Genomic DNA, 15,133 nt, shown 5'->3' on the forward strand with positions numbered 1-15,133 from the left:
CCGTAACGACCCAGACTATAAAGCTGTTACATTATTTAACCCGCACTGTGAACGCCGTAAAAAATAAAATAAAAAACAATGGAAAAATTGCTGTTTTCTGTTAATCCTGACTTAAAAAAAATGTGATAAAAAGTGATCAAAAAGTCGCATCTACTCTCAAATGGTACAAATAAAAACTGCAAGTCGTCCCGCAAAAAACAAGACCTTATACAGCTATGCCGACGCAAAAATAAAAAAGTTATAGCTCTTCGAATGTGACAATGGAAAAATTAAAAAAATGCCTTGGACATTAGGGCCCAGAATGCAAGCAGGGGGAAGGGGTTAAACAAGGCAGTGTCCCTTTTAGCAGAGCCAGTGTCTCCCTTTAGCAGAGCCAATGATCTGTACAAATCACTTTTGCGGGTTTCCAGGTCACACTAGAGATGCTGCTTTTTTCAGGAGGCACTGCTAAAATAGCATGATATTAGAAATTAAAAAAACTGGTATATTGTTGTGACCAAGTATTATGGTGTATCAGCCATACCAGTATACTGCCTAACCCGATATACAGTGCATACAACCCTACTTCCTCAGACTGTTTCATTGCTTAGCAAGTGTGCCATTTTTCATAGTTATTCAAAATGTTTCTCAAAATGTCCCGCTGGGCGCTGCAGCTGTATCAAAACAGCCGATGAACAACACTTGTTGTTTTGCAATATTATATATAAATAATAGTACCATACAATATTAACATAATATCACCATGCATGACACACATAATAATTCCAATGTCAATGATCAAATAATACTATGTTTACATCAAGGTTTTTTTCCTATGTTTAATGTATATGCCGGGAAAAGCTCACAACAGTTACGTTAATGTAGGCTGTGAGGGATGCCTAACAGTGGCATCCGTCACCCATAGGCTATAATCGTATCGTGTGTTGCAGTGACACTGGTTGCCATGCGATACTGCACTTGATAGAGTAGGGACCCACTTTGAAGAGGTCGCTGTGAAGTGCAAGTGGGCTTATACAGTTTGATCAAAATGTAAACTAATAACCCTATGTTCATACATTTTTTAACCCCTTAGTGTCTAAGCCTGTTTTGGCCTTGTGGACACAGCCGATTTTTGCAAATCTGACATGTGTTACTTTATGTGGTAATAACTCCAGAATGCTTTTGCCTATCCAAGCGATTCTGAGATTGTTTCTCGTGACATGTTGTACTTTATGATGCTGAAAAATTTTTGTCGTAAATTCAATATTTATTTGTAAAAAACACCAAAATTTAGAGAAAATTTGCAAAAATCTGCATTTTTCTAAATTGTAATGTATCTGCTTGTAAAACAGATAGTAATACCACACAAAATAGTTACTAGTTAACATTTCCTATATGTCTACTTTATGTTTGCATCGTGTTTTGAACGTCCTTTTATTTTTCTAGGACGTTACAAGGCTTAGAACTTTAGCTAGAATTTCTTGCATTTCCAAGAAAATTTCAAAAGGCTATTTTTTCAGGGACCAGTTCAGTTCTGAAGTGGCTTTGAGGGCCTTATATATTAGAAAGTGCCCATAAATAACCCCATTTTAAAAACTGCACACCTCAAAGTATTCAAAATAGCATTCAGAAAGTATTTTAACCCTTTAGGCATTTCACAGGAAATAAAGCAAAGTAGAGGTGAAATTTACAAATTTAATTTTTTTTTTATGAAATTCATTTGTAATAATTTTTTTATGTAACACAGAAGGTTTTACGAGAGAAACGCAAATCACTACTTATTACCCAGATTCTGCAGTTTTTAGAAATATCCCACATGTGGCTCTAGTGCGGTAATGGACTGAAACACAGGCCTCCGAAGCGAAGGAGCACCTGGTGGATTTTGGGGCCTCTATTTTATTAGAATATATTTTAGGCACCATGTCAGGTTTGAAGAGGTCTTGTGGTGCCAAAACCGTGGAAAACCCCCAAAAGTGACTCCATTTTGGAAACTACACCCCTCAAGGAATTTTTCAAGAGGTATAGTGAGCATTTTTAGCCCACAGGTTTTTTGCTAAATTTATTGGAACTGGTCTGTGAAAATGAAAATCTACTTTTTTTCTGAAAAAAACATACAATGTTTTCGTTTTTACAAGGAATAAAGGAGAAAAAGCACCCCAACATTTGTAAAGCAATTTCTCCCAATTACAGCAATACCCCATATGTGGTAATAAACTGCTGTTTGGACCCACGGCACGCCTCAGAAGGGAACGAGGGCCATTTGGATTTTGGAGCACAGATTTTGCTGGAATGGTTTTCGGTGCCATGTCGTGTTTGCAAAGTCCTGGAGGCACCATAACAGTAGAAACTCCCCAAAAGTGACCCCATTTTGGAAACTACAACCCTCAAGGAATTTTTCTAGGGCTATAGTTAGCATTTTTACCCTACACAGTTTTTGCTGAATTTATGGGAATTATGCCGTGAAATTGAAAATCTAAACTTTTTCTAATAAAATGTAGTTTTAGCTCAGATTTTCTCATTTTTACAATAGATAAAGGAAAAAAAACACCCCAATATTTGTAAAGCAAACTCTTCTGAGCACAGCAATACCCCATATGTGGTAATAAACTGCTGTTTGGACACATGGCGGAAGTTAGAAAGGACGGAGCGCCATTTGACTTTTGGAGCTCAAGTATTGCTGGAATGGTTTGCGGTCCTATGTCATATTTGCAAAGCCACTGAGGGGCCAAAATAGGGCAAACCCGGCAAAAGTGACCCCATTTGGGAAACTATACCCCTCGTGGAATTTATCTAGCGGTATAGTGAGCATTTTGACCCCACAGTTTTTTTTGCTGAATTATTGGAATTATGCAGTGAAAATGAAAATCTACATTCTTTCCACTAAAATGTTGAATTTTTTTCATTTTCACAAGGAATAAAGGAGAAAAAGCGCCCCAACAATTGTAAACCAATTTCTCCCGAGTACGGTAATACCCCACATGTGGTCATAAACTGCTGCTTGGATACACCACAGGGCTCAGAATGGCAGGAGTGCTACTTGGCATGTAGATTTTGGTTGATTGTTTTTTGGGCGCCATGTCGCATTTGCAGAGCCCCTGAGGTACCCGTACAGTAGAAACCCCTGAGATGTGACTCCATTTTGGAAACTATACCCCTCAGGGTAATCATCTAGGGGTGTACTGAGCATTTTGATCCCACAGGTGTTTCATAGATTGTATTAGAATGAGGCAGTATGAAAATGAAAAATTATTTTTTTTTCCCAAAAATATGTCGTTTTGCACCCAATTTTTTTTCTACAAGGGGTAATAGGAGAAAAAAACACACAGAATTTGTTACCCAATTTCTCCCGAGTACGGCAATACCCCATGTGTGGCCCTAAACTGCTGTTTGAGCACATGGCAGAGCTCAAAATGGAAGGAGTGCCATGTGGCTTTTAGAGCACAGATTTTGCTGGACTGGTGTAGGGGCGCCATATCGCATTTGCAGAACTCCCTTGGGTACCAGAGTAGAGTGTAAAACCCTGAGAAGTGACCCCATTTTGTAAACTACACCCCTCAAGGCATTTATCATTTGCCTGGACATATGACAGGGCTTAGGAGTGAAAGGCGCATGTGAGACCTATTTTGGTGATTTTCGCAGCATTAGCCCACAATGGCAGGGCTCTGGGGTCAAATAGTAAAACAAACCCCCAAGTAGTGACCCCCATTTTGGAAACTGCACCCCTAAAGGCATTTTATTAACGGGTGCAGTGAGCATTTTGACTACACAGGGTTTTTTTTTCTATAATAAATGAATGCTCAGTGGATGGTGCAAAGTGAAAATTGCAAATTTCCACAGGTATGTGCCATTTTAGTGCACAATATTTTGTGCCCAGTTCATGCCACTGAAGACAAATACCTCAAACTGTTAAGCGGGTTCTCCCGGGTATGGCGATGCCATATATGTGGACGTAAACTGCCCGTTGGGCACACTGCAGGGATCAGAAGGGAGGGAGCGCCATTTGACTTTTGGAGCGCAGATTTTGCTTAGTGGTAGTTTTGTTTGGGGTTTTGCTGGTATTTCAGTTTATAATGTGGGGGCATATGTAATCTGTGCGGAGTACATCAGGGGCATAATAAGAGGGTATAATAATGGGGTAAATAAATAATAATTCATAGATATGTGGCCGGTGTCGCACTGATAAATGGTGCCAGATCTTATCCGCTTTTGGAAGACTGCACATTTTGCATCGCCATATTCTGAGAGCCAGAACTTTTTTTTTTCTCCACCAGAGCTGGGTGAGGGCTTATTTGTTGCGGGACAATCTGTAGTTTTCATTGGTACCATTTTGGGGTACATGCGATTTTTTTGATCACTTTGTATTTCATTTTTTTGGCAAGCAAGGTGACCAAAAACCTGCAATTCTGATGTTTTTTATAAAAAAAATGTAAGGCGTTCGCCATGCGCTATTAATGTCAATTTTACTTTATTCTGCGGGTCGGTACGATTACGGCGATACCAGATGTATATAGTTTCTCTTATGCTTAGCAGCGTCTGCACGATAAAATCACTTGTTTCAAATTTATTTTTTGTGTCACCATATTCTGAGAGCCATAACTTTTTTATTTTTCCGTCAAAAAAGCTGCGGGAGGGCTTGTTTTTTGCGGGACGGGCCTCAGTTTTTAATGGTATAATTTTGGGGTACATGCAACTTTTAGATCCCTTTTTTTATTCTGTTTTGCGAGGGGTAGTGACTAACAAACAGCGATTCTGGAATAGTTTTTTATTAAATTTTTTTACGGTGTTCACTGTACGGGTAAAATAGCGTGATATTTTTATAGTTTGGGTCGTTACGGACGCGGTGATACCACATATGTGTCCTTTTTTTCTGTTTTTCTGTTTTTCCTATAATAAAATACTTATTATAGGAAAAAAGGCTGTTAGTGTTTTTTGAAACTTATTTTTTTCATGAAACTTATTTTTTTTTTACTTTTTTACAACATTTTTATTAACTTGTTTTACCTTTTTTTTTGTGTCCCACTAGGGAACTTGAAGACATAAAGCCCTGATCGCTATTCTAATACACTGCACTACCTACATAGTGCAGTGTATTAGAGCTGTCAGCTATTCACTGACAGCAAGCCTGACATCCGCGCCCGTGGCAACCATCGTGGTTGCCGACAGGCTACAAGACACTTCGATGCATCGATCGCGTTGATCGATGCATCGAAGAGGTTAATCGGCCGGATCGGAGCCTAGCTCCGGTCCTGGCCGTTGCAGAGGGGTGCCGGACATCTGATTACTGGCGGTGATAGCGCTGGCTCAAGCTGAGCCAGCACCATCACATGCACTACGTCATGGAGCTGTGATTGGTCAGTCTGCTTTGACTGACCAATCACAGCGATCGCCAGCACAGTTCTGTCACCTTGTCCTTTGACAGGGTGACAGTTTTTAGCCAGGACGCACCGATACGTCCCTGTGCCTTAAAGCACTTCAATGCAGGACGTACCGGTGCGTCCTGGTGCGTTAAGGGGTTAATTTTGCTGAGCCGCAATAGATCAAATATAGCAAAGTGGATGTGCGGTCTAGATTTACTTCTCGCCCATTGCGGATACTATAATCGCGACTGTTTAACACATACGTCATGTACTCTCATGACGCTTTTCATTACCTATTCATTAAATTGATGACATTATAGCCACTGTTAGGCATCAGTTTAACGTATCCGTCACTCAAAGGCTATGATGGCATCCGTTTCATGTCATGAAAAGCTGTTGAACCACTCATGATGTATCCGTTTTATGGATGCTTGTGATGGATGTCATACAGTTGCATATATTACCCATGGGTTACCATGCTAAAAAAAAATTATACGTTTAATGTAAAAAAAAAGTAGTCTACTACGCTATTTCATACTTTTTTATTGGTATTAAACTGACATATAACACCAGACGGAGGCCAAAAGGACACACTTTTGGCATGTGTCCGACATCAGAGTACTATGGACACGTCTAACATGTATGTTAGGAGCTTTCCCGCTGCACACGCCAAACGTAGGGCCAAAATATGATATGAACAGTTTAACTCCAATTGTTCAATGCCAACAAAACAGTGCCAGAGGGTGCTCAAGTAATACTACATGAAAGTGTTAAATACTGCTATAGAAGGCTCGAACATACAATGCTCAAATAATACCTCCAGATAGTGCCCAAAACAGTCATAAAATGCCCAAATATTACCTGCATACAATACCTGAATAATACTACCAAACCACACACATGCACACATGTGTATGCACCATCACTACAAACAGACACACACGTACACAATATATATATATATATATATATATATATATATATACACGCAATCACTACATACATACATACATACATACATACACATACCTCCCAACCATCCCGGATCCAGCGGGACAGTCCCGGTTTCTCAAAATGTCCCGCTGGGTGCTGCAGCTGTATCAAAACAGCTGATCGCTGCTGACAGGCGCCCTGCATGCCAGACGACTGCAGCAGCAAACAGCGTCAGAAGAAGGCAGGAGTCTTGCGGCGGTGTTCTGACTGGGATCGATGCCGGCCCGGGCGTGGACCAGTCCAGTCACCTGACCTGTCAACTGATCTCACCGGGCCGGTATCGACACCAGTGAGACTCCTGCCTTCTTCTGACGGTGAGTGATGTCAAAGCAGAGCGGAGAGTGGCAGCAGTAGGCTACCTCTACCGCTCTCCGCTCTGGCGGCATTACGGCACAAAGTATAAGGGGGTTGTGTGGCACTATGTATAATGGGGAGGGGGGGTTGTGTGGCACTATGTACAAGGGGGAGGGTGGTTGTGTGGCACTATGTATAAGGGGGAGGGGGGTTGTGTGGCACTATGTACAAGGGGGGAGGGGGTTGTGTGGCACTATGTACAAAAGGGGGGCTGTGTGTGGCGCTATCTACAGGGGGGCTATGTGTGGTGCTATCTACAGGGGGGCTGTGTGTGGCGCTATCTACAGAGGGGCTGTGTGTGGCGCTATCTACAGCGGTCTGTGTGTGGAGCTATCTACAGGGGGTCTGTGTGTGGAGCTATCTACAGGGGGGCTGTGTGTGGAGCTATCTACAGGGGGGCTGTGTGTGGAGCTATCTACAGAGGGTTTGTGTGTGGAGCTATCTACAGGGGGTCTGTGTGGGGAGCTATCTACAGGGGGCTGTGTTTGGAGCGATCTACAGGGGGCTATGTGTGGAGCTATCTACAAGGGGGCTCTGTTGGATGATTTTTCCATTGACCGGTAGCAGAGTTACACAACTGGGAAAAAAAATCCCTATCATGTCAATTGAAAAGTCATCAACCACAGGGTCTCCCTCTTGACTTTCATTGTTCTCAGCCTTTTTGTAAAGGATTTGCCCGACACAGGTTCTGTGTCGATGCCCGTGGGCAATCAGTCTGCACTTGCTCCTATGTCTGTGAGACTGACTCCATCTTCCACCACTCAGGATGGCAGGCTTAGGAGTGGGAGGGCCTATCACAGCCTGGCCAGACGGAGCTAGTTCCCGCCCACTGTCTATTTATACCTGCCTTTCCTGTTCCTCCTTTGCCTGTGATTCTTTTATGCTTGTTTCCTGGCTTGCTGCTGCTGCTTGTACTACTGATCCTCTGCTTGTTATTGACCTTGGCTTTCTGACCACTCTCCTGCTCAGCGTTTTGTACCTCGCTCTCCTGGTTTGACTCGGCTCGTTCACCACTCTTGTTGCTCACGGTGTCTCCGTTTCCCTGCTTCTGTGTACCCCTGTCTCTTTTGTCTGTCTTGCACTTACTGAGCGTAGGGACCGTCGCCCAGTTGTACCCCGTTGCTTAGGACGGGTCGTTGCAAGTAGGCAGGGACTGAGTGGCGGGTAGATTAGGGCTCATCTGTGTGTCTCCTTACCCTGTCATTACACTTTTGGTTTGTCCTGCAGCTGCTGCCGCCGTGATGAGCATATGTTATACCCAAGTTAGGAAAAGTAACATAAAAATGATATAACCTGATCCAAAATATTGGTGATATCCATAGTTTTTTTTGTAATTGTAAGTCTAGAAATCCGCAGTGAGAATATGATCTTGTTATTTAAAGAAGGATCTGGCTGTGATTTGATGTGTTTATGCGGGATATTGGGCGTGGTTAGGGGCGTGGCTTAAAATGTCCCTCTTTTCCGAATTCAAAAGTTGGGAGGTATGCATACATACGCGCACACACACTGACTACATGACTTCTCGCAACATGCAGACATGCACATCTTTGCACACTTGCTAAATACTGGCATGAATGCATATGCACATTTGTTACATACAAGCATGCAAACATACGTACGTACGTAGGTACGTACGTACGTACGTACGTACGTACGTACGTACACTACCGTTCAAAAGTTTAGGGTCACTTAGAAATTTCCTTATTTTTTAAAGAAAAGCACAGTTTTTTTCAATGAAGATAACATTAAATTAATCAGAAATACACTCTATACATTGTTAATGTGCTAAATGACTATTCTAGCTGCAAACGTCTGGTTTTTAATGCAATATCTACATTGGTGTATAGAGGCCCATAGAGCAACCATCACTCCAGTGTTCTAATGGTACATTGTGTTTGCTAACTGTGTTAGAAGGCTAATGGATGATTAGAAAACACTTGAAAACCCTTGTGCAATTATGTTAGCACCGCTGTAAGCAGTTTTGCTGTTTAGAGGAGCTATAAAACTGACCTTCCTTTGAGCTAGTTGAGAATCTGGAGCATTACATTTGTGGGTTCGATTAAACTCTCAAAATGGCTAGAAAAAGAGAGCTTTCATGTGAAACTCGACAGTCTATTCTTGTTCTTAGAAATGAAGGCTATTCCATGCGAGAAATTGCCAAGAAACTGAATATTTCCTACAACGGTGTGTACTACTCCCTTCAGAGGACAGCACAAACAGGCTCTAACCAGAGTAGAAAGAGAAGTGGGAGGCCCCGCTGCACAACTGAGCAACAAGACAAGTACATTAGAGTCTCTAGTTTATGAAATAGACGCCTCACAGGTCCTCAACTGGCAGCTTCATTAAATAGTACCCGCAAAACGCCAGTGTCAACGTCTACAGTGAAGAGGTGAATCCGGGATGCTGGCCTTCAGGGCAGAGTGGCAAAGAAAAAGCCATATCTGAGACTGGCTAATAAAAGGAAAAGATTAATATGGGCAAAAGCACACAGACATTGGACAGAGGAAGATTGGAAAAAAGTGTTATGGACAGACGAATCGAAGTTTGAGGTGTTTGGATCACACAGAAGAACATTTGTGAGACGCAGAACAACTGAAAAGATGCTGGAAGAGTGCCTGACGCCATCTGTCAAGCATGGTGGAGGTAATGTGATGGTCTGGGGTTGCTTTGGTGCTCGTAAAGTGGGAGATTTGTACAGGGTAAAAGGAATTTTGAATAAGGAAGGCTATCACTCCATTTTGCAACGCCATGCCATACCCTGTGGACAGCGCTTGATTGGAGCCAATTTCATTCTGCAACAGGACAAAGACCCAAAGCACACCTCCAAATTATGCAAGAACTATTTAGGGAAGAAGCAGGCAGCTGGTATTCTATCTGTAATTGAGTGGCCAGCGCAGTCACCAGATCTCAACCCCATAGAGCTGTTGTGGGAGCAGCTTTACCGTATGGTACGCAAGAAGTGCCCATCAAGCCAATTCAACTTGTGGGAGGGCCTTCTGGAAGAATGGGGTGAAATTTCTCCCGATTACCTGAGCAAATTAACAGCTAGAATGCCAAAGGTCTGCAATGCTGTAATTGCTGCAAATGGAGCATTCTTTGACGAAAGCAAAGTTTGAAGGAGAAAATTATTATTTCAAATAAAAATCATTATTTCTAACCTTGTCAATGTCTTGACTAAATTTTCTAGTCATTTTGCAACTCATTTGATAAATATAAGTGTGAGTTTTCATTGAAAACACAAAATTGTCTGGGTGACCCCAAACTTTTGAACGGTAGAGTACGTACATACTCATTTACACTCACAACAAGCATGCACACATACGCACACTTACTACATGCATACACACATACGCACACTTACTACATACATGCACACTCACTACACAGGAACACACACATATTACATTTTACTACATGTAGGCGCACACATACACTATATACATGTAGACACAGACTACATACAGCCACATGCAAACTCACTACATACAGTCAAAGATACATATATACATACATACTCTCAGTAACTACATACTTGTATACTTGGCACACACATATATACTAGTATATACACTCATGTACACACACAAATAATAGCCCATAATAGAGAAGTGCTCGAGAGCCGTGTGGATAGCGGACATCATGGGGAAATAAATACTGGGATAGGCTGAGGCATTGTAAAGATATATTAGAGTATATTATACACCACATGAAGGATCTTGGGTTGCTGACGTGGCTGATTGGCTGTGATGTGTAATGCTTCCATTCACCCGTCCCAGGTCATGTGTGCAGTGTATACTCCACAGCGACCTATGTAATATCTACACACATACAAGTTGCCTCTGCGTATATCAGACACCCCAAACACCACCCACCCTTTACACCCCACTCCACTATTTTAGCAGATTACGAATTTAGAATCAATTCTCTACATGTGTTTGCGGAATTTGTTTGTTGTTGCAATACAATATTCACATTCGCTTCTATAGGAGTGGGACTGTTAGACAATCCTGCCATGCTTTTGCAAACTTTGTGGGCAACTGCATCATCTCACAGGCACACTGGGTTGCATGCCATTTGGTTAATGCATTTCTATGGATGCAATATTATATAATTGTAATGTTACTTTAGCTTCAATAAAACATACCAAATTCAAATTATTATGGGTCTGAATAAAATGACTTTATTTCGAACCCAACATACACATGATTTACCAGAGACTATGGAAATATTATTTTAATGCACATCTTCACTCACCTGGCATGCATCAACACCCCCTTCTATGAAGCCAGCGCACATCATTCCGGGTAAAATCTTATTACCAAGGACAGAGCGAGACTGGCACTCTGAATTCGGTATAATTGGCACATGAGCTTCCTGCAGAAAAACTGCATAATGTTCCGCTCCTGCAGATACAAAAGAGGTTTCAAGTATGAACACATGCAAAATTCTGTAAGTGCATCATTGCTTTATGGCCAGTGATCTCCTTACTCTCGTACTGATGGCCCCAACCAATGATTTCACAATGTTTTGTGCTTGTTTTGTTGGCCTGTGGTAAACAGGCAGGCTGCACAAACTGTGAGAACTGAGCACAGGTGCCTTTTACATCCTGTAATTTGACTAAAGCTGTAAAAAAAAAGGAGAAAAAAAGGCAAGCGGTCAATACAATGTATCGGACTTCAAATCCCCATTCTATTATCTGTAACAGTTTTATCTAGTTTAGGACAAAGCTCCACTTTAGTAGAGTTCTGAATTGTGAAAATTAAGACCCTGTTCACACGGCAGATTCTGTCGCAATATTGGGCCTCCCATTCCTTTCAATAGAAGGCGGACGCTTCTTTTTCCCGCTAGCTGATTTTTTCAGCTAGCGAACAGAAGATGCGTCCTGCCCGATCTCCGGGCCGTTCTGCCCAAACCTCCCGTTGAAGTGAATGGGCGTCGGATTATGCAACGGATTTTGGATCCGCCGTTGTGAATATAGCCTTAAGAATTGCCATGGTTGCTCATTAGCCACTGTCAGCAGTGTCATTGCCTGGCCATTCATATTGCAACTGCTAACGGCTATAAAGGAACAACCCTGAAAGTTTTAATAGTCATCATAGAAACCTTCACAAAGGTGGAGATTTAAGAAAGTGGGAGAATTAAATACAGTGGAATACCAATAATCCAGCATGTGGGTGATTATCAGGACTTCTGAATTAGTAGGTTGACATAAAGCACTTAAAATAACTTTTACATGATCCAGTGATGATTTATACATATTCATCCTCTTATATTGCCCTACCACCAGAGGTAGTAATGAAAAAAAAAGATAACACAAAAAAAAAAACAACATTTATCTAATATATTTGATTTGATTTCTTCGTGGGGAGAATATGTTTTTCCCTTGTGTGATAAAATTGAATACGATTATCAAAGTGGGTTTTGTTTTGTTTGCCGCTGGATGACACAATTGGGTCTGAGAAAGGTTGAACATCACACACTTTTTGTCAGTGTTTTAAATCACAGTAGAAACCGCCATGCGCTCCAAGCATTTTTAATTGCATTTCTTACATGCTTTATTTGGTGGTGTTTTTAATTTAGCATCATTGTGTACAGATATTTTTTTGGGGCATTTTTTTAAAGTTCTATAGAAAAGCCTATGACAAAAATGCACAAAAACATGGTTTTGCATTTGTATTATGGGCATAAATAAGCACCCGTATCTCTCCCCTCCACTGTGTTTGGCTGCGTGTCACGTGTGTGATCCTGGCGTAACTATGTAACCACTCAGAAGTGCTTTATACACATTTTCTGATGTTTCCAAAGGTTTCAAGAATTGGATTGCCAATCCTGGGTTCTAATAAACCCTCAAACAATTCTGGATTAAAACAGACTTGAAGGGGTTCTCCAGGTTTCCCATTCATTAGCTTCATGGTTCCCTATTTAGCCCTGTTTCTCTTTTTGTATTTTAATATTTAATTAATAGTTATGATATTTCACTACATAAAGTAGCCTTACCGTAATTTCCACTAATCGCACTGGAGGACACTGGCCCCTTAAAAAGTACTTTCTAGCAAAATTCAAACCATATATTCTATATATTCTTTAAGATACATCTTTTCTGTCATATTGCTTTCTACCTGACTCTTTACATCATACCTATATCATGCTGAATTGTTTCCTCAGTATAGGATTCATGAAGAATGTATTTCTGTACTGGGAACATAACAGTCCGCTGATCTGAAGTGTTAAACAGACTCTGTCCTAGCACCACAGTGATCTTCTTCACACTTGGTCTGTAGAAAATGACAGCAAACACTACATCAATATAAACATAACTATCAGCCGTTTGGTGCTGTGGGCATCAAAGTCAGCTTATGCCTTAAACTTGAAGTGGTTGTAAAAAAGAAAGACCTTTATGTCAAATCATAGACTATTTTTACACAGGGCGTATACACTGCGTAAAAGTACACAGTGTATTCGCCGTGGAACACACAGGGAATTAAATCTCCGCTGCGGAAAGACTGCTGGAAAAAAGCTAATACTTACTCCGTTCTTCATTGTCACAGCGACACTTTCTTCTATTTTCCGAGCAGCCGGCTTCCTGGGGTGACGTTGCAGGCTAAGTGACCACTGCAGCCTGTGATTGGCTGTAGCGGTCAGCAGTCACATGAGATAAAAGTCATCCCAGGAGGACGGCCTGGACGGGAAACAGAAGAAAGTGTCGCTATGACAACGGATGACAGCTATCTCTGTATGCACACTTAAACAGGAAAGGCTGTCAATCATTGAGTAGGACCACCTACTGGACTACTAAACCCAAAATGAGCAGAGATTTACATAATTAGGCCACATTCACGTCACGTTTAGGCCTTTCGTCTGAGGTATACATCGGGAGGACGCCCAACATATACCTCAGATGAAAGGCCAAAAGGAACCCACTGTACGGATAAGTTGCCCGGGGACCAGCCCTGGGGAAACTCCTGAAGTCACTGTCCAGATATGGACAGTGACGTCAAGGAACAGTGCTGGAGTCCTCGGACAGAGCGCTAGCTGATGCTCTGCTCTGGATCTCCAGCAACAGGAGACTCCTGATATCACCGTCTATATATGGATAGTGACAAATGAATCGGTACTCTGCCCCAGTGCTGTCAGACAGTGATAATATATGGATAGTGATGACTGGGAGCTCCCCGTGGTATACGTTTAACATATACCTGTGAAGGATGCCATATATTGACATCCGTCACCCATTGGCTCCCATGGTAAAAAATTTATACATGTGGTATACAGTGTTTATTTTTGTAGGATCCCTCAGGATGAAATAGCCTAGTCCAATACGCTATTCCATCCTTCAAAAAAAAGGTATACCAACGTATACCAGCCGGATGGAGGCCAAAAGGACATTCTTTTGGTATCCGTCGGGATAATGGAGCCCTATGAACATGCCTATTGTGTACATCGGGAACTTTCCCGACGTACGCGATAAATGTAGGGCAATAACGTGATGTGAATGGGGCCTTTATTCATTCTACTGAATCTTTTCCCACAAAGCTATATATAAATCTGCTCAGCTCCTCCTACTCTATAACATGCTGCCTATAGGTAGGATTGTGTTTTCAAACTGACAGTTTCCCTTTAAAGATTTTCATTGATCATAATAAGTGATTAAACCGTATTAAACAATTTGTAGCTACAGCCCATGTATTTTGAATTGTCATGGTTGGATAATTTGAGAATGAAATAGGAGCACAATTATGTACTCTTCAGCAAAATAACTCAATGTAGATATGTTTTAAACCTTACCGACGATCTAAACAGTGAGCTGCGGTTAAAACCCAGCAGGAGGAGATAAGAGTCCCACCACAAAAGCTGTTCTCAATATAGATAGCTGCCATGTAAGGATGAGATGCAGGGAGTGCTACCAGTCCACCTACAATACGTGGTGTTATAGATGGACTTTTACGAAATGTCACTCCACAGTCCCCAGGTATTCCTCGTGTGAGGTCCTTATGAGCTTCTGACGTGGCTGGAGTATTGGAGGCGTTGACTGGTATGAATACAATCCGTGTTGTAGGGTTTGGTTTATGGGTTGGTGGAGGTGAAGTAGTAGCTGCAAAGACACAAACATCATTATTTCCTCAAGAGACATGCTACTTTGTCAGAGATAGTCTTTATAAGTTATCTTGGTGAACTTCAGACCGGAGTACAGTTGTCATTTTGGGTTTGATTACTTTAACCCTTTCCCGCCGCAGCCATTTTTCGGATTTTCACTTTTGGTTTTTTCCTCCCCACCTTCCAAAAGCCATAACTCTTTTATTTTTCCATCAATATTGGCGTATGAGGGCTTGTTTTTTGCGGGACAAGTTGTAGATTTTCACAGCACCATTTTTTGTACCATATAATGTAGTGGGAAACGAGTGGGGTGGAATAGGAAAAAAACAGCTATTCCTCAACCTTTTGGGTGGTTT

The 15,133-nt window shown here is 41.6% G+C and overlaps 1 protein-coding gene across 2 annotated transcripts in view; it reads right to left on the reverse strand.

The window, feature by feature from the left end:
* Positions 1–15,133, reverse strand: part of F12 (coagulation factor XII) — a 106,839-nt gene that overhangs the window by 28,114 nt on the left and 63,592 nt on the right. The window contains exons 10-13 of one of the 2 annotated variants that reach the window (XM_075856479.1): positions 14,469–14,775; positions 12,822–12,958; positions 11,172–11,306; positions 10,938–11,086 (exon numbers count right to left, since the gene is read on the reverse strand). In XM_075856479.1, the coding sequence (XP_075712594.1) occupies positions 10,938–11,086; positions 11,172–11,306; positions 12,822–12,958; positions 14,469–14,775 (728 nt within the window). The remainder of the gene's footprint in view (positions 1–10,937; positions 11,087–11,171; positions 11,307–12,821; positions 12,959–14,468; positions 14,776–15,133) is intronic. The other variant, XM_075856480.1, reaches the window with a different exon arrangement.

The sequence above is a fragment of the Rhinoderma darwinii genome, chromosome 3, assembly GCF_050947455.1.
Source record: "Rhinoderma darwinii isolate aRhiDar2 chromosome 3, aRhiDar2.hap1, whole genome shotgun sequence".
Taxonomy (NCBI): Eukaryota; Metazoa; Chordata; class Amphibia; order Anura; family Rhinodermatidae; genus Rhinoderma; species Rhinoderma darwinii.